This window comes from Larus michahellis, chromosome 8, assembly GCF_964199755.1.
Source record: "Larus michahellis chromosome 8, bLarMic1.1, whole genome shotgun sequence".
NCBI classification, from domain to species: Eukaryota; Metazoa; Chordata; class Aves; order Charadriiformes; family Laridae; genus Larus; species Larus michahellis.
In genome coordinates, this window is record NC_133903.1 from 26,214,863 (window position 1) to 26,235,021 (window position 20,159).

Below are 20,159 nucleotides of genomic sequence, written 5' to 3' on the forward strand. Positions count from 1 at the left end.
TGTCATTACTACACAAGCCCACCCAGAGCTGTGGCTGCACGGGAAAGCCCAGGACACTTAATAGGACTCCTCAGAGGATGCAAAGCCTTGGAGGGAGCTGAAGCGCCCTGGTCTCAGCATGAACTACGTTCTCTGTACGCTTGAGGAAGGTGGACACCAGTGTTTGCACCCTGACTTCGCACACTGCTGCTGGGCAAAGAAGTCCAAGGGGTGCCAAGCCCATGGTGGTCCCTTCAGCCCGGTGCCTAGAGCACATAGAGTTGCCTCAAGGTTTGGTGAGTACTGACCCTGGGGACACCGAGGGTGCACTTGCCTCACATTGCCTGTCTTTTGAACTCTTCCTCTCTTCCTGCCAACCAGACCACACCAGTAACCATACTGGTGAAGAAAGGCAAGGCCATAAGAAAACTTTTTGGCTCTGAGAAATTATTTCCTTCTAGGAGCCTGCTGAAGGCTGCCTGAAGGCTCTAGCAGCACAAGCTGGGCCTCTCACTAGGAGGAGAGCTTGCTGGCATCATGCTACTGCTACAGCACCACTGCAACCCCTTCTGCACATCATCTCAGGCCAGCAAGACACATCCATCATCACCTACGAGCTCCTGGTAGGGACCAGCTGCCACCACCCCTCTCTGCAGCTGCCTTCTCAGAACTGGGGAGGCAGCCCCTCTTCTGCGGAGACTTTCTTCTTTGATGCCATCGGACTGCAGCAATAGGTCACACACTTCCTTCCACCCCAGGAGCACCAGAGGAGGTCTCCTTTCTTGGTATTATTTTCACTTGGCTGGACAGCAGAGGATTTCTGCAACCCCAGTTTGGGGCTCTTGGGCGTTCACAGTTAAGGACACAAATACAGCACATGTGCTTTCTTCTTAAATGCAAGCAGTTTTATTTCCTCATTTTCCCTCTTTGCCAGAATTTTTCTAGAGGTCGAGTAGGAGGAAGGCAGTAGTACAAAGTCACTATTTTAAATTTTTCTCTATTGAGAAATGAGAATCTGCATTTTTAGGCGCTGCTGGCACAGAGTTTCTGGCCCTCAAACAGAGGGGCCACTCTTTGCATCAAGCCAAATCCCACCTTTCTGCAACAGGGGCATTTTTATGCTGGGAAGGAATAACTGGGGCAACAACCAGAGAAGTCCATCTCAGCTGCAGAAGACAGAGTGGGAGGGCTGGGAGGGGATATATGGGTAGTTAAGACAAGAGAAAGACAGAGCTATGCTCCAGGTTTCTGTTGTGAACCAGCAATGAGAATCATCTTTCCCAGTCACCAGTCTTGGGAGCAAAAGTTTGGTTATTTGGATGCGTTGAGGAAATCTCTAGGATCCTCCTTGGCACCCAGCTGGAAAAGCTTGGTCAGACGTAAGGCAGGCCTGGCAGCCAGAACTGTCAGAAAAATAAAAATAAGAGACTTTTTTTTATTTCTGCATCCCACACTCCCAGGGGCATTGACCGCATCCCGAGGTCAGATGGCCATCTTTGCCCAAACTCAGGCCATGAAGCGAGCCCGGTTCTCTCAAGCACTTTTCCCCCCCCTCTTCATGTAGTAGCTAATGGTTTTCCACTGCAAAACTAGAAGTGGAAACTAGAAACGCTTTAAGGTCCCTTCCGACTTTTACCATTCTATGATTCTAAAAGTGGCAACTTTCAGTATGTTGCACAGTTCCTACTGGATTAAGAACGGAGGATGCAGTTCTCACTATTCAGGATGTGACAGATGCCATCTCATCCCTTCCCTTCTGCCTTTCCATACAATGCACTGGGATAAATACAACAAGTTCTAGGCCGAAGCTGCAGCAAAAGGCACAGGACTCTGGAAAAATCCCTCAGTGGTGAAGACCACTAAACAGTTGCCTAAGATAACTCTGAAAGCTTCCATTGTTAAGTTTTTCAGCTAACATCTGTCAGGAACAGTTTTGGGCAAGCTCAAGCTTGCCATAGACCTGGCAGGTTCTTGGTGGCTCTTGGGGCAGAAGGTAGACCCTGCCAAACTAATTTCAGTGCTACTTTGAGCGGCTGCTTTGAAATTCAGCAATCTTACTAATTTTAGAGGGTTGATTACTATAGCAAAGACAAATGTGTATCATATCACAGGGAAAACCACTAGCCTAACAGCAATACATATCAGTGCCATCACCCTGCTCTCAGGGCAGGTCTTCAAGAGCAGCTGTCTGTGATTCAGAGTCCAGCTGGCCGCTGGTTACTAGCAGCACCCAACACCAGGGCTGCTTACGCTTTAATATCTTTGCTGCTGATCTGGATGTTAAGTTGGAGCATATGAGCAGCAAGTCTGCAGATGACACCAAATCTAGAGGAGTGGTTCACACACTGAAAGGCGGAGCTGCTCTTTAGAGGGACCTAGACAGGTTGGAGAAATAGGCTGAGAGGAACCTCAAGAAGTTCAATGGCAAGTGCACAGCCCTGCCACTGGGCTGGAGTAACGCCCTGCAAGGAACAGGCTGGAGACAACAGGCAAGAAAGCAGCTTTGCAGGAGAGGACCTGGAAGTGTAGGTGGACAAGCAACCCGGGAGTCAGCAGTGCACCCATGCTGCAAAGGCCAACTGCTAAAAGGACCGCAGTCAGCAGGGTGCAGGGAGGGATCCTGCATCTTGGGAGACCATCTGGAGAGATGGGTCCAGTTTGGGCTCCCCAGCACGAGGACAGTCACATACCAGAGCAAGTTCAGTGGAGACTATCAAGCTGGTTTGGGCTGGAACGCACGATGCATAAGGAGAAGCTGACAGAACTGGGTTTGTTCAGCCTGGAGAAAAGGCAAAAGGGAGATCTTGCTATTATCTGCTGCTCCCCGATGGGGAGCCACAAGGAGACACACAGGAAAAGCTGAAAGGCAACAGGCACAACGTAAGAAATTCTCATGAGATGCATGGACAACCTTCATCCTCAGTATGGCCACCATTTCCCCGGTCCCATCTCTGGAGATGGACAACCTGCTCAAACTTTGAACTCAGCCCTTCTCTCAAGCAGGAGGATGGACAAAGCATCCTTCAGACATCCCTTCCAGCTGAATTACCCCAGAAGCCTATGAAGCACCACTTCTCACAAGCCCTCACACTTTGTGGGAAAGTGCATTGAGAACATGTGCCTTTCAGTTTTCCGATCTGTGAACTGGGGCTGACGGGATTTCCTTACTCGAGCCTTTGTTGTCTAGCAGGCGTCCCAGCTAACCCACTCTTTTCAGTGTGGAATAGATGACTCAGCTCTTCAGAATATGAGGCTTTGTCTGCAGAGCCTTCCCCCAGCCCATGCAAACAGAAGAAAGAGGCACTTCTCGTGCCATACTTTGTATTTTGTTTCAGAACTCACTTGTGATGCCGTTGGAGGCTGCGTGCTTTCTTCAGATCTGAAATCCTCAGAGCTGCCCCAAAGTTTCTAGCAAACAAACTTAACGCTTTCATTTTACACCAGAAGCATAACAATTATCTGGGAAATCCCCCTCCCACACCCTGGACTCCATACTCTGGGTGACTTGATCTCACCACATACAGTTACTCAGGTTCAATGTTGCTTTTAAAATCTGTCATGTAAAAGCCACTGGGGTCAACTTTTAAGCTAAGTCTCCCTCTGAACAGCGATGTATGCTTACATACACGAAAAAATGGCAGTTGGGCAAAAGGGGCCAAAATAAATCTTCCACCACCTCTCTCCCACTCCCCTCTTAACCACAGACTGCCATACCTTAAGAGACATGACCTACAAAGTACAACCGCTCTTATCCTGCCAGGCCCGGCTGTAGTTCTCTCCTGTTGCCTTTTCCAGCTTCTTCATAATCCTGAAATGGTCTTCTCATGAAGAGGGCCACTGGTATCCGCAAGGGCACTGCCAAACTCCACAGCACATCCCACAAAGGGATGCAGGAAAGCTGGGAACAGTGACAGGGCACAGCCCCTTGCTACAACTCTGGCCCAACATGAAGACTGATGGGCGTCAAGAAAGGAAGTTATTAAAAAATAAAGATAACTGGGAGGAACCATGAGGGAACTGCACCCTGAGGGCACAGTAGAGAAGGAATGCGCACAGGAAAGATGACAGCTCTCCTATCTAAAAGCTTCCCAAACAGAGAAGTGGAATGGAGGGAAAACACAAGCTTACACTTTCACATTGCCCCAGCAGAAGCTGTTTCAGTTCCACTATCTGGAGGCACAATAAGCCAAGTCATCCTTCAGCAGGTGCCTGCACGGGTGGGGTTAAACACAGGTAATGTAGTAATTAAGACACTGTAATACAATTCTTATGTTATAATAAGCATGTTCCCTTCACCATCTGAGAAGCAGACCGCTGGCTCAGGAATAGAGCGGAGTACCTGAAACCCAGCAGATGGAATTTCCCCTTTCACACAGTGATCCGCTTTGCTCTCCATGTGGAGAGCAGTGGCTGCATATTTTTACGGTGAATACAAGGCTGTGTATTTTTATGATGAAGTCACACGAGACAATAGTTCATGCTGCAAATCCAAGGAGTCTGCAAGACTAAAAGACAGTGAAGTGGTATACATATTTGGGAGTTGCTGGCTTGGCTCAGGAATGGTCAAACCCTGCTGGGATGACTTAATAATTTGCTGTACTGACAGGCACAGAGATCCAACAATTCCTAGGACATCTGATCACAACTACAAGAGGGGGGCGAGTCAAGGACTAGGCTGATAGAAAAATGTTACTTACAACCCTGATTTTATTGTGTATTTTGGTAACTAGCAAAAGAGAGTCCTACAACAGTGCACACCTTCCTGTTTTGTGATGCAGTTTAAAAAAAAAAACACAAAACAAATCAGTTCAAAAGGCAGGCTAGAATGGACCTTTCCCTTTTTGCCTGGCTTTCTCAGAGTTTCTAATTAGTAGTTCCCCTGGTAGAAGAGGACCGATGTCAGCTTACAGAATTGCACATCTTCACAGAAGCCCACCCTGTTTCCAGTCAAATGAATGGAAAAGGATCCCACCAACTGCAACAGAAGTTGGACAGACCCCTGGAGACTGAGCTCAGAAGGGAAACTACCTGAGAGGGGAGGGCAAGGAGGCAGATTCCCCACGCTCGCAAAAGAAAACACAAATCCACCTTATTTAAAACCAATTCTTTCCACCCTCACATTTATTCTTCCTAATAAAAACAGTCTTTGCGAACAAATCTCTTGTTTCTCCTTTCCAATTCAGTGGGATTGCTGCAAGTACTCCATGGCACATGACTCTCGGGAAGCAGAGAAAGTGTACCGCAAATCAGTCATATTTCCATAGGAAAATTTGACTCATAACTTATGTCATCCTTGAAATGCTGACACAGGTTTGTAAGACGTGTTTGAATATCAAGTCCAAGGAACAGCACTGTAGCCGTATGAGGCCTGACACGGCTGCCTAGCTCTAGCAGAGTAGAAGGCCCTCCTTCGCCACCAGGCGCTGGCGATGGATTTTATCCTGCTGTAGCTCCTCGTGGTTTGGATGCCAGAGTTTCATGACAATTCTCTCAATGTTTAGAGCATAGACAGTGTGCGCAGGAATAACTTCTTTGTGCACCTGGAGATACACATTAGGAAACAAGTTTCATGCTTTCATATGCATTTCCTCATATTGTCCACAGAAAAGCCACCCACTACCTACAGGATGAGCAGAGAGCCAGCCCCGCCGAGCAGAAGGCAGGCTGTCACACACAAGCAGAGCTGCAACTTGCCAGCACTGCCACATCAGCCAGCACAGAACAATGCCATTTTTTTTTTTTTTAAAGAGAGCAGCATGGTAAGGAAATCATAATTTTGCTCTTACAACAACAAACAACAGTTTGTCATCAAAAGTCTTACAAACAACAATTCTATCTGACCAAATACACAAGACAAGTGCTTGACTACAGCTCTTACACCGAACAGTCTGCCTCCACAGCCCTGAGTTCGCAATAGCAGAGATGGAAGGGAAATTTCTTGCAGCTAACTTTAGTCATTCAAAGTAGTCTGAATGTCCCCAGAGCTGCCAGAGAGGGAGGGAAGCACAGGCGCACAGCTCCACAGGATGATTCAACAGGGTGATCACAGCTAACCCATGGCAGCAGCCTCCATGCCAGGACTAAGTATTCCTTTTAAGTGCCCAGGTGGAACACAAAGAGCCAGGGACCTGCCAGGCAAGTCATTTTGCTGCATCGCTGTCAAAAATCTCAGTCCCGATACAGTCACTGCAGTCTTGCTACAGAGGAAGAGTTCACCCTGCTTACATAGCTATCAGAAGAGACACGGATTTCCTCATCAACTCTCTAACCAAAGGGAGCGGAAGAGGCATTAAGCCATGAGCTGACTGTATGTTAGCAGTTACCTAAGAGTTGGAACAAATCAAAAGCCAAAGAACTATAAATTGGAGAGGGAAAGGAAACAGACTGTAGGAGGAGAAATTAAGTCTCCTTCCACACATGTAAGCCAAATCCAAGACAGGTGGCTGGTACTCAGGACAGTGCTGCCTGTGACATGACAATGTAACGTGAACAGCTTACCTGTAACGCCTCAAAAAGGTCATACATGTTCACCGGCGGGAGGGATGCTGGTAAGGTGTCTCCAGAGCACGCGAGGAGTAGAGCTGCCTGCTGCTCAGCATCATCGGGCGGGGGCTGGGGAGCTAGACTCTGACCCGCAGAAGGCGTCGCAGAGCTTGGAGGGCTGTAGACAGAGCAGGGAGTAAAACCTTCCAGTTGAGAAAATTGCACCACCTTTGGAAGTCACACAGGAGGGCTTGGCCGCAGGGTTTGCTTTTCTGTATCAGTTGACTTAACACTTACATAGGTAAAATTATTTCAGCTGTAATTAAAATCTCTTTAAAATTCCAATTTAACAAAAACAGCGCAAACCAATCCTCAGCATGCCTCAAACCTGCTTTGTAACTGATCTCGATTGGGCAACTTTTTTTATTTACAGCCAATAGCTTCTACCCAGCACAAAGATTAAGGCACCCACAACATTAAATTGAAAGATGTTAGCTGTTAGGCAGAGTTGTTTGGAGGGAATTGCATTTCTAGCATTTGTAGTGCTATAATCAAATCTTAAAACACCCACAACCTCCTGTCAACTTCTAGAAGCTCTCATAGACAAACAACTGCCTTCTCATACACACATGCTGCCAGATGCACAGCACAAGCTGTTTGACATTGAGAATTCGAAAAACAAGATGACCTTGAAGCTCTGCCAACTGAAAAGGCCTGCCAAGAAACCACAGACACATTTGGATGCAAGAAGTGACAGGATGGCAGCGTCCCACAGGTCTTCACTGACATTTCATTCCAGTGGCACAACAGAGGTTCCCCCAGGAAGGCAGGGCTCTTCTGCCCAGGGGCAGTTTCCCCAGGAGCAGCAAAATTCCTGTATCACTCACTACACCTTCCAAAAAGCAATAATTACTAAGAATATTCAGAGGGCCAAGGGTGACTTTCATAAATTGAGCACAGGCAAGGAAGAGAGATTAACGCTGTCCTGAACTCTACTGCTGAGAAATCCCCATATTCTCCCTCCCTGTTTAGCTGCACAGTCCTCTGTACTGATACCTCCCTTAGCGTGGGAAAGCTAAACACCGTTATTAACGGGTTCCACCAAGTAAAAAGAGAATCCGCACCACATGGCGACTCTGGGACTGCATTTGAATTGAAATTAGAAGTGCGCTGAGAGCTCCTTACCACTCAATTAGATTGTTATAAGCAACAACACTGTTCTTCAGGTATGGCTGAGGGTTAACATTGCTTCCGAAGGCATACTTGAAATGGCCGTCTCTCAGGCGATAGGCTTTCCGCCTGGATATCACAGATGTCAGAATATCCTTAAGGTGGTTCTGCAATGAAAAACAGTCTTATTCCACATGCCAATTTATTCGCCCTACCAAGCCACAGCTAGGAGAAGTGCTTCACCAATTGGCAAGACAAAAGTAGCGCTGCTATGAGCACAAGGACCTAAAGGTTGTAAGGAACCAAGATCTGGACAAGTTACAGTATGTTTTCACCGATACAGTTGGATACAGAGAACGTGGCACTGTGTGAGAGTACCGTATGCATTAGCCTGTGAACTCTAATATGTGACGTGCTGCTTCAAATGTCAAAGAGGTTTCTTAAATGCTAGGAAATTCCCAGCCCCTGATCCCTTTGATAAAGAGTTAAGAGACTTCATAATTAGCACTAGATGTTACACTTGTACTGAAATACTGGCCATAAAACTACAGTGAAAAGCCACTCGATTTTTTTCAGACCATTCAGTTGCCTGGAAAGTGCTGGAGAAAAAACTGTCTGAAAAAAGCAGCAGCCAACTGCTTCTTAATTTGCCCTCACTCCCTGTCGGGGAATTCACGCTGGCCTCCACGTTCTGACTCCAGAAAACCACCCACACATCAGCACTCCAAGTAATGGCTATATCATTCCTGGGATGTGTCAGGTAATCCACCAGCGATGGCCAAAACCACCAACAGCAGGCCCTTCACCTGCAGGCACTACCTGATTCCATCACTTCACTTCCATGCCAGATAGTTGTGCCTCTAACGGATTCTTTTTTATAGAACTTTTAACTGGAGCTCCTGTTCTGTCTCTGCTTTTAAGTGACAGGAACAGCATTCTCCAAAACAGCTACTTAAGCCTGTCTGGAGTTCTTCATATGCAAGTGCTTCAAAATTAACACATGCAGGCAGAAATCCAAGACTCTACATCGATGATGCCACAAATCTGGAAGCCCTCCGATTCTCATCTTATTCTTCCCAAGGCAAACGGGCAATTAGAGAAGCAGGCTTCCTCTCCCTGCTAAGGGGAGATACTGCACGCGGAGCCTTTTGTTGCTGTTATAACGAGAACACCACTGCTGCCCAGCCCGGTCTCACCTCCACAGCATAAACAACAGCTGTCACTGCCTCCTCTGTGACATTGTCTAGCCCATGCTCATACGCAGTTACAATCATCCTTCCTTCTAACTGGCCACGTGTAGGAAGCATCATGGTATGAGAACACAGCTTCAAATCGTCATCCTCCTGAGGATCCTTTGCCACAAACTGCTGGGCTCCAGACAACGGATTCTGAGGCTGGAACCGGTGCTGTTATGAAAACAACATGAGAGCATAAGAAGATAAATACTTGGTCAGATCCTTTGGTTCACCCAGCCAAACACCCCTTCTCCAACCAGAAAGCAAACACCTACAAAAAGGTATCACAGTGGGGCAAGCAGACTGATATTCCTCCCCAACCCACAACAATTTGGGACTGAAGAAATTTCTCAGCCAGTGTTAGTGTCCTTTTATTAAACAGCCCATCAACTCCTCCCGCAGCACCCTGAACCACCTAAATTTTGGGTATCCACAACATCCTGCAGCAAGAAATCCTACAATGTAACAACACACCACATGAAGAGTCACCTCTGGTTTGCTCCGTGCTTCCCACCTGCTGGATTAATTCGATTCTCCTTTAAGTCTCAAATGTGGTCAGTCATTGTCCCTTTTATCTCTGTTCATGCTACCCAGGCCAGCGATGATTTTATGGACTTTCACATTTCTCAGCCACCTCCTTCTACGCTGAAGAGTTCTTGTCTATTTAGTAATTTCTTGTACAGAAGGGTGTATTTTTATTACTTAACTGTACAGTTTCCATCAAGATTAAACACCATGATCCTAAGCTTATGTGATTCTTACATTTCTTTAAAGTTTTAGGTGCAACAGCTTAGCCAAATCCCAGTTCTGAATTTCATGCTCCAGTCTCGCCATGCACTTTCAATACTCTAAGCAGAGCTGTGTTACTGAGCACCCACTGATTCTGAGATGGATTACGGCTATTTTTCAAAACTGACTCAATTATTTAGAAGAAAAACATCACAGAACAGGAATTTATACCTGAAGGTGGCAACCCTCATTTCCGAGGCCACACATACTCCAGCACAATTTCCTTGAAGTGCTGGTGTCTAAAGCTCTGAGTGCTTGTGGTGGCTCCCAGGAAGTCTCAGTCCCCCAGTGAAGGGGGGGAAAAAAGCAGACGGAAATGACAGATCCTTGTGCCCAGACATGTGCTTGGCCCAGCCCCAGCCCACAAGGGAACAACATGGCCATAGCTCATCAAGCACTCCCACAACTCCTGTCCCTCAGCTCTCCAAGCTGCAAATCTGGTGACTCTGGAACAAAGAGTGCCACAAGGCTCTTGCTGCATCAAGACAAACGCATACTTTAAATATTAACAATGAACATGCAGCAAAATGGATTTCTCGTGTCTTAGTTTCTGGAGAGGAAGGGGGGCTGCTTTATTCAAAGGACAGTATGGCATTTAACTCAGAGTGAAAAACCAATCCACCCACTAACGATGTGAAAGCAGGTTTCCCTCCCCATAATTCTGAAGACTTATGCTTTCATTACAGGAAAACTGCATGCCAGGAAAAAAAAAAAAAAAGACCTTTGAAATGTAAGCGACTCAAAAGGAATGTGTGTTGGGAGAGGGGAAACCAACTGGAAGGCACCTGTGGTCATTCACAGCTGTTATATGACCAATGAGGGAAACATCTGGATATATCAAGGCACTTCAAGTTCACACTACTCAGGAATTCCACTGGTAATAGACAAGCCCATTAATCATGACATACACTTCATACAGTACTTACTACAAAGCATTCCAGGAACATGTGAATAAACACACACTAGAAATGTAATATAACATAGGGGTATCCGACTATACCAAATTCCAAGACTTCTGCTATGTCACAACTTGCTTCTCAAACTCTCCTCTACTCACCACTGAAAAGTTACGGTGAAGTTTTAAAACAAAAAAGATAACACAGACCACCATCAGAATTCAGGTCACAGCTGTGAATGCTGCAAAATATTTCAGCAGTTTGCAAATACAACGAGCCTTCAGCTGGACTCGCACTCCTTTGAAACACCAGTCTCTGCAGCAGATGGTGCCTAATTACAATCCCCAGAAGCACGGTACGCACTTTGGCTGAGCCAAGCTAAATTCTCACAGTGTAAGAGCGGGAGGCTTCACACGCCCACCTTTCTCCCCCATCCCCAGCCATACGGCTGCCCCTTCCGCCTTTGCATTGGCTTCAGCATTCATCCGACGGCAAGGAGTGCTGATCCAGCTGAATAAACCAGCAAGAATAACTTAGGGTTTGGGATGTTTTTTGCTTGGTTTGTTTTCTACTTTGTCACAGAACTGTCTCACCACGATGTGCTGAGACATCCGATAAATCTGGCTCAGTAAGAGACAGCCACTCTCCCTTTCAACAAACTGTTAATTCAGTTTGAACCATCTTATCAAACTCCACCCATGGAAGACAGTGCCCCATCCTAATCCTCTTTCACACCAGGCCACCACCCCACCACTGGTCTGGCAGCACAGAAACATCTGTAAAACAGACATGTGACAGCACCAGATGGACATACAGAGCCTTCACTGAAAAATCAACCCCATCTCATGCATTTCTCTGCCACATACCACGAGACAGCACCTTCGCAAAGCATTTTTAATTCTGAAACAACTTGACCCTCTAAAAAACATTCCACCCGAGGAACATCTTACTACTAGTACTTTGGATTGCAGAGTTCTGCAGAACAGACCATACAATCATGGAATTCTGCCCGAATAAATAGAAATTTTTGCTTCAAGAATTCAGCAGATGTGGATTCCTGGAACACAACTTTGACATTTAGGTGTACTTCCATGGATTCTCTGGTGTCTAACAAACCCAGGTCACACCGTAGCCTTTCTCCCAAGAGGCTTCCACGAGAGAGGCAGCAGCTACTAACCCCCAGCTTCTGCCCCAAACCAGAACTCAAAACAAAAATAACATACATCACTGCATGTGATGGATTCCATCATCCCTGGCAGTAATAAAAACTACATCTGTGCCAGAGCTCTTCAGCCCCAACACAATGTCAGAGAGCCACCACTATATGACTGTGGACACTTACATCAAACTTTTGACGAACTGATGAAATCTTTTTCTTTCCTTTGGGTTTTCCAGGCTTAGTTGCAGAGCCACCTGGCCATGGCAGAGATCCAGCCCCCTCTACAAATTGAAGAGAAAGAAAAAAAAACAACCCACACTCAATAGATGTTGCTGATGTAGGGCCAAGATGAAACTGTCCACACAGGAAAACCCCTAATAATTAGCCCTCAGCTAAGCCTTTACCCAAAACCAACAGCCATGGCCCAGAAGAAGGGCTTCTCAGGGAAAATGTTGTGGTAGCCCTTCCCTTGTCAGCCCCCTGCCAGCTTGACTAACTCATGACCCATTACTTAAGTAGAAATTTCTGTCCACACATCACACAAAAACCCATGGCAGAAGGGCAGAGATGAGCACAGCATCCAAGGAAAGCTGTAAGGAAGAAACAACCATTTGTTCCATCAGGAAGATGACAGGAGCTTGCCTGGAGGGGAATTCTCCTCCCACCAACTCCTGGATCAGGTCAGATGTTAATCAGCAGAACTGAGCAATCTGACCCTTTACAGTTCCCCATCAGCTTTAGCAAGCTTTGTCTCGGAACCCTGTTAAACATCACAGCTGATCGTTCTTGTTACGCTGATAAGAAAGGAGAGGTGGGGGAAGAACTGCAAAGGCCACTGGGCCCAGGAGCAGCACAACACCAACGTGCGCAGTGAGCTTGTGACTGACCAGAACTGGCAAGCAGATGGAAGAGAGATTACTGTGTAGTACCAATACATACATACATTTGGCCACATCACCTTGAGGAGACTGTTCAAAAGTCCACTCTATGCTGTTTGACAGCTACACCTACAGTAGGCCAAACCAGGTGCTGATAATCATACCACTTTGGCAAGGAGAGCCTGGCAGATTTCCTGCTGACTGGTTCATGGGATCCACGCACAATTCCTTCAGGTACATCGGGCTTAAGACATGGTTGCACTAGATGCCTACGCACTTGCTGACAGTCAACAAGCAGTGCAACCCAAAGACTGGACAGCCCTCTTGTGGCTACAGAGGCAGCCTCTGCTTTGTGTCACTGGTACCCTCCTCCCTTGGTTTCGCACAGCAAGCGAGCAGCCTTTTTCCTTTGGAGCAGAGCATGCCCTGTGCCAGGGTCCCTGCCCGCCTCCAGGGAGCTTGGACAACTCCGCTCTGGAGGTACTTCAGTCACCTCCGGCTGGAGCTGTGCTACCAGGCGGTGCTGACAGCACAGCAACATCTCCGATGTTCCCCAGGCACACCTGAACCAGAATTGGACATTTCCTCTAGACTCAGGCAAGAAGTGACAGCAGCCACCCCACAAGTCACCATCCACAACTCGGCCAGCCTCAGGCCCATTCGCCGAGTACTGACAACCAACCACTTCTGGTTCTCTCCTGTCACCGCAGGCTGCCACGGCTCAACACCAGCCTCACATCAAGCAGCACACTTACCTCTAGCTCTCACAACTATGTTTAATTTGCTGTAATTCAGGAATTCATAAGTACAGTTTACTACAGCCTTGCTTATAGGGAAGGCAGCTGGCTGGAAGTCCTTGGATACATGGAGCTTCCCAGACTCATGGCTGAAGCATGAGCACAGTGTCCTCTACCATGAAAAAAACCTAAAACATGACTTTAAGGATCAGGCTAAACCAGGGGATTCACGTGAAGTTTATGAATGGTCAGCTGCTAAGAAGGGGTTAGAAACCACCTACACACACAGAGATGACACTGTCACTATAAAGTTTATTAAAAAGTGTAGCTACATTGTATTAGTGAGGTGAAAAACAACAGTCTACAACAAACCCTCTTGCCAAAATCCACTGGTCAATTATAGGAAATTAAAAGATAATAAACAAACCCTCTCCAAGAATCATAAAGCTGGTGTCATTACTCACCACTACAACATTGCAGCAGAGGCCTAACAAAGGGGTGTGTGGAAAGCACCATGGACAATCATCTCAAGGACCACTCTTGCCCTTCACTGAGATATCTCAGTACTTACACCTTAGGATCTATCAATATAACGCTATTTCTCTCTCAGAATTTTGCTCTTTACAGACAAGTCCTTTCCTCCTCTTCCTCCTCCTCCCCTCCATAACAGGTCAGATCCCTTCTAGGCAGGGGGGATTATGTGTGTTAAGGACAGACGCAGAAATTACCTGGCCCATTTTAAAGCTCTCAATAAAAGCACATCTCTCTAGCTTGTAACATCACCCCACCCTAGGCCCTTCCTCCTTGTCAGAAGTCTCACACAGCCCCTTCACAGCCTCACTTACCAAAGTATTCTCAGTTAATGCATCCTTAGTTAGATGGAGAAAGTGGAACAGATTAGAAAAAGCAAACAACACCCTTTTATCTGACAATGTATTACAGATGAACAGGTTATAGCAGAGTCCGAATTGTCAAAATGTCTTCTTTTAAAAAATAATGTAGTAACTTCTAAACTAAATGGCAACTAAATTTTTAGGCTTTGACAGTAGACCTGGAAAGATGCAGCTTAATCGACTCTCAGCCTGCACACTTAACAAAAACTTAGCCAGACCTATCTTAGAACAAGGGAAAGGCGAGATATTATCTCCTGTTCCCCATTATAATGAGCCCAGAGCAGATATTTTTTTTGGCTCCTTTTCCAGGTTTTCATATTACCAAGCCTGACTTGCACTAGATGAAGAAAGCAAAATTTCCCTTCAGTATTCTAAGAAAACCAGTACTTGTCTTCCTGGCCACAAATGACAAGGCTAGGGTGGCTCAGGCATGAAACTTCAGAGATGTTAGCAGTTCTTATTTAATCTTGCTAGCAAGCGAATCAGATGCTAACAAGCCACAGCAATGGCTGCTGATATACCTTCAAAAGATAAGCAACAGATAAGAACGCTTTTCTAAGAGCTGCCTCACATCTACAGCGATGGCACCAGCCAGTCCGGAGTGCGTCAGGTTTTCCTGACGTGCTGCACCAGCACCGCACAGGAGGAAAGGACAAAGATACCAACAGAGAAAGTCACGACACAGAAAAGTAGCCAGGCACAGGAAACACGCATTTGCCCACTCTCATTTATTTGATCTTCAGTACTATTATTTTTTTTTTAATCTTCCTGCAGGGACAAGGGGTTAGTCAAATATATTCTGAAGACCCTCCTCGGTCAACAACTCACACTCCCATTTTCTTCCTTTTTCTCCTTTCCCAGCTCTCTGGAAAGAAGAGGAACACGAGCAACCTGAGCCCATCTCACAGTTGGCAGCCCTTTGAGCAAAGCCTATGGGCAACCCCGATAAAATAAAATGCTCCTGCTATCCCAGCAAGAGTTCTAATTCACTGAACCATCTCTTAGTTGGCTCCAGATCACTCGTAAATAAATTAAATCCTTACACCACTAACTCAAACACTTGCAGTTGTCTCAATTTTATTAACATTTAGCTAAGGAAGGGAGGGTAAGAGTTCAAGTGAGGTATGTATTAACTCAAGAAACCTTGCTAGCTTGATTGCTTGCAATTGTCCAACAAGTAAGATAAGCAATAAGCAACTCCACGCAAGGTTAAGGAAGGTTTTAAACTGGAGTTCCTCCTGATGGAATTTTTTTGGGAAAAAAAAAACACCCAGACATAAAAATTCAGAAAAGCACTTCTGAAAATACTGGTAAAAAGACAATACTGAAGAAAACAATTTTCTTGTGATGGGAAGTGCACCACACCACTCGGGCGGGTATAGCCAACCTAAAACTAACATTAAGTCACTCTTTAGTATTTTGGATAGGACGTTTTGGGGAAGTTCCTCTCTCCGGGCACTTTCACAGCTTCCCAGCTACGTTACAGCTGGGTGCCACTCCAGCATTTATTGGTGTATTCACAAACACGGCTGCCAGAGGGAACACCACCGCCCATTTTTAAAAAGGGCAGAGAAGTCCAATTTAGCATTGCCCAGGATCCTGCTGTGCCATCAGTGGGAGCTCAGCAGGAATTTAAGCAACTGGTCATTCCTCACACTGGAATAGACTTGAGCCTTCCTCCCTCTCCACCGAGTCCTAAATATCCCATGCCACACAGGGTGTTGAACTGGGATTTGAAGTTTGTGTGACCAACGGCCTAAGTAGATGAGAGGGGGGAAGTGGAAAGTGTTCTCACATTCACCTAGTGTTCCCTTATAAGCCCAGGGGAACCACTTCTACTGAGGCAGCAAAGTTTGGATCAGATGGGTTTGTTCGCATGGTTCAACATGTGTTACAAGCACTCCTTAAAGATACCTTCCCCAAGGTTTCCTATTCCAAATGCCGCAATATCAAGTACGCTTTTAATGCTGATCACACCATTATTTTTTTTAAGTACAAACTGGCATTTTAAAGATGGTTCTTTCCACCTTGTCTCTCTCACACGGGGGTGGAAAGTGCATGCATCAGTAACCCTTGTGATGGCGTGCCAAGTGCATCAAGCACACTTCTTTAAAGTTACTTGTTTCCATCAAACATGAAGTCAACACCCTGTACCCAGAACAGTGGTGGAGACAAAAGCCTGTTAGCTTTCCATTCTTACATGAGGAAAAAAAAGAGAAAAAAGACAACAACAAAAAAAAACTAGTAGGCGTCTGACTGGCATCTAGGGGGAGAAAAAGAAATCTGGACATAACATCTAGTGTTCCACTCATACTGCACTTTCCTGGGTTTGCATGTACAATCCCCTACAACACACACAGCAGACTGCCAAGTAAAAACGTACATATAATAGATCTACCAGTCAGGCGCCCATAAACAGGTATCTCAGTACAGATTAGCTCCAAAATCCTTGAGAGACTCTGCATTGATCTGAGGAGAACAAAACAGAAACTCTAGAAAGGACTAGCAGCACATACTGTTAACTGCAGAGGACTAAACTATGTCTTTAAGAACACACACGCGATTAAACTGATTTTTTTCAATCTGGCTTATGCAGATCTGTGGACAGAGACAACAAAAGCCTGCCTGAAAGCACTGGAGGTGATCCAGTTGGTCAGCTGAAGCACTACAAAGAAGGGTTCTTCAAGGGCTCTTAAAGACAGTAAGCTCCGATGGGACAAGAGGAAAAGCCCTTGGCAAGGACTTGAAATTAAAAAGGTCAGGCAGGAAATAACGAGCATATGGAAGACACCTGTGGAGCACCACACTGCTCTATGCTGGGGCACATACTTTTAACACATTCCTAGACAGCCCTGAAAAAAGTGGGTACTGGGGAGCTGGTAGAGTTTGCTGACAGATCTGAGCTTTTCAAGGCAGGGAAGATGAAAACTGACCAGACGGCTGCAGAAGAGCTACACAAGGCTAAGCGACTGGGTAAAGTGACAAATGAAATTCAATACAGTTAAGCACAGAGCGGTGCACACAGGAATGAACAACCCCAATTTTAGTCACACAACAACAGGCTCTACCCTGACTACAGCCACTCAGGAGCAAGACCTCTGGGCTACAACCTCTGCTTCAACACTCACATCAGCCCAGGGCTGAGCTCAGAGAACACAGGCACTCTCTCCCTCCCCTCCTAATTTAGACTCAGCTGCTTCAGGCAATACTCACAGGGGAATCACTGTTCTTGTGCTTTCTTTTTATAGTCCAGCTCTAAGTAAGTCAAAAAGGAAGGAGCAGCAAGATTTAGACATAAATATTTTGAATTACAAGACAGCTAAGGTGGACTAGTCTGGAACTCAAAAGGTGTTTGTGAAAAGAGCAAACAAAGCAAGTTTGGAGGTGGGGGAGGTTAGTATTTAATTAGCACAGCTGGTATAGTTAATGACCAGCTATGACACAAAGAGCTGTGGGCAATCCATAAATTTTGCATTTTTTCCTTCCTTCAGGTACTCTAGTAACAGGTATTCTCTTATCTCAAAAAGCACATCTCTCAGCTGTCAGCCCATCAGAGCTATAACAATTTTCTTTCCCTTATTACACAGCAGTTTCTTATCTGGAACTGTAGCTCAATTGTCCTTCCTATCAGATCTCTGGCTTTAGAGCTCTTTTGAAGACCAAGCAAAACCTATTTTGCAATCCTGACTGCAGCCTAAATGCTTACAAAATTAAAAAGTGAGCTACCTGCAGAAGGTTGGGTTAATTGCCCATAGCTCAATCAGGACTCACTGTAAGCATTTTTCTATCAGATACATATTTGCTTTCAAGATCAGTCTAGAAAATTCAACTTCCCAAGATAATATCCCCAGCAGAGGTAAGAGCAGAGAGCATCACCAAGTCAAGGAGAGAGAGGAATCGGTAAGCAAAGCAGATCAAAGGCAAAGCAGCACCTCTCTCTACACTTCAGCTCACAGCACGCACCCTATCCAGAAATAAAACCAGCTTATCGCACACACAGCTTATCTTTTGCCTGTGTGGCACAAATAACATGAATATTGAAGCTCAGAAAATTGGAGTCCTTTGTACAAAACCCACCAAATACCCACATGGCAAAGCTTCATTACCCAATTGTTTTTAATGAGGCTTCTCAGGACTTACCTGGTGCAGAAACCAAGATCTGGCATCGGGTAAGAATAGCCAGGAGGAAATCGTTGTGAGAGTGGACTGCGTAAAGACAGACAGTTCATTAGCAACACTTCAGTGCCCAGAGACATACCCCCCCCCAAAGTAATCTTTAAGTAGCTTGCTATGCCTTTCTAATCTCATGTTTTCCACACGTACTTAGCTCCATAGGCACAACTGAAGGGTTTTTTTTGAGAGTTTTCTTCTACTGGACCCAGAATCTGCTACTTCCATACTAACAGAAAGGATACTACACATGCCACGGAAACAAGTTAGGTCATTCTCAGTGTGCCACACACACGAATCCAGCCCTACAGCCCTCAACGTGAAATATCTGGTGTATTCAGCCAGCAAGAGGAGAATCAGCTGTCCCTCCTGTCACACAGGCTTCTAGTAGCAGGGCTTTTGGCTTTGCTAGAAAAGGACCTGTAAGAACCAGACCCAGGAAGGTGAAGTTCAGTCAAATAGTTTCTAGATAAAATGCAGCTCTCTTACAGAAGGGTTACTGAAATGCAGAGCAAGTAACCACAAATTAGAAAGAGCAAAGACAAACTTCACAAGCAGGGTCAGAGGGTTGCAGGAACCTCTTTGGCCTTTGAACCCAAGTACTGAGAAATTCCCTGCCCCTCCCCACAGGGATCATGAAGGTGGAAGTCAGGAAACCCCGCAACACTTTCAGCAATGCCCACCAATATTTGCAGACCCACACTGAGGTGAGCACAAAGGAGTCTCACCCTTCAACACTCCAAGCTGTCACCCACAAAGGCCAGGAAAGAAATCTGCCTGCTGCATAAGCTGTGGTGAATTCAGGCGTTCCCTCCCCCACTTCAGCCACAAGTACAGTTTAGCCCCAGCCAAACAGAGAGTGTGCAGTATGGAAAGGACGGGGTCTCTACGCTGACATAAGAAAACATCTCCTTGGTTGCTGAGACAGCATATTTTACCTGCTTACCGTATTTACACAAGGCCAAATTGCCTGGCAGCACATGGGCCACAATGGGACTTCCCCCTGCAAGCCAGGGCACCTCCCACCTTTGTAACTAAACTGCTACTAGAGCCCTAGACGTTCTTATTTCCCTCACAGCAATTTCCCTGTTCAGGAAAAACCATGCAGCAGATCCCTGCAGGCCTGGCATGGACCAGGCAGCAGCAGAGCCAGCAGGAAAACAAACACAAGATGGCTTTTTACCATTGTCTTGCGTGAGAAGCCTGCGTGCTTCCAGGTCAAACTCCTCCTTGCTTATCTTTTGCTTGAACCAGAGCTTCAAGTTGGCCCAGTACCTAGGGAAGAGCGGGGAAGGTGCAGACACCAAACAAAAAGCGTTGCTCCTAAATCCACTGCTTTCCCCTACAACAGCGCAAAGCGGCCCGGGACCAGGTCAGCGCTGAGGCTTCCGCAGGGACACGGGCCCGGTTAGCGCCGCTCTCTCAGGTGGGACGCCCTCTCAGGCCAGGCCAGGCCAGGCCAGGCCCGGCCCGGCACGACACCCAGCCCACCGTACTCACTGCTTCACGTTCTCGCCCAGCGCCTCGCTCAGGCTCTTCTTGGCCGCCTCCAACTCGCTCACATACGTCGCCATCCTCGCCACCACCGGAGAGAAGCGGCGGGGGCGGGGGGCGAAGCAACGGATCAACGCTCCACTTCCCTCTCCCGCGCCGCAAAGCGCCACAAAGCGCGACGGCAGCCGTAAAGCGCGGCGGCCCGCCCGTCACGTGACACTCCGCCGCTCCGGGTTGGGGGCGGTGCCCCCGCGCACGCGCAGAGGCGGCGGCAGC

The 20,159-nt window shown here is 46.6% G+C and overlaps 1 protein-coding gene across 1 annotated transcript; it reads right to left on the bottom strand.

The window, feature by feature from the left end:
- Positions 1-5,068: 5,068 nt before the first annotated feature.
- On the bottom strand, positions 5,069-20,140 carry TADA1 (transcriptional adaptor 1). The gene is made up of 8 exons (XM_074597691.1): positions 19,890-20,140; positions 19,573-19,664; positions 18,360-18,425; positions 11,895-11,992; positions 8,829-9,038; positions 7,648-7,799; positions 6,478-6,640; positions 5,069-5,519 (listed from the first exon to the last, which is right to left on the bottom strand). The coding sequence occupies exons 1-8, from the start codon at positions 19,961-19,963 to the stop codon at positions 5,367-5,369; spliced, it is 1,008 nt and encodes a 335-aa protein (XP_074453792.1). The 5' UTR covers positions 19,964-20,140; the 3' UTR covers positions 5,069-5,366.
- Positions 20,141-20,159: the final 19 nt, after the last annotated feature.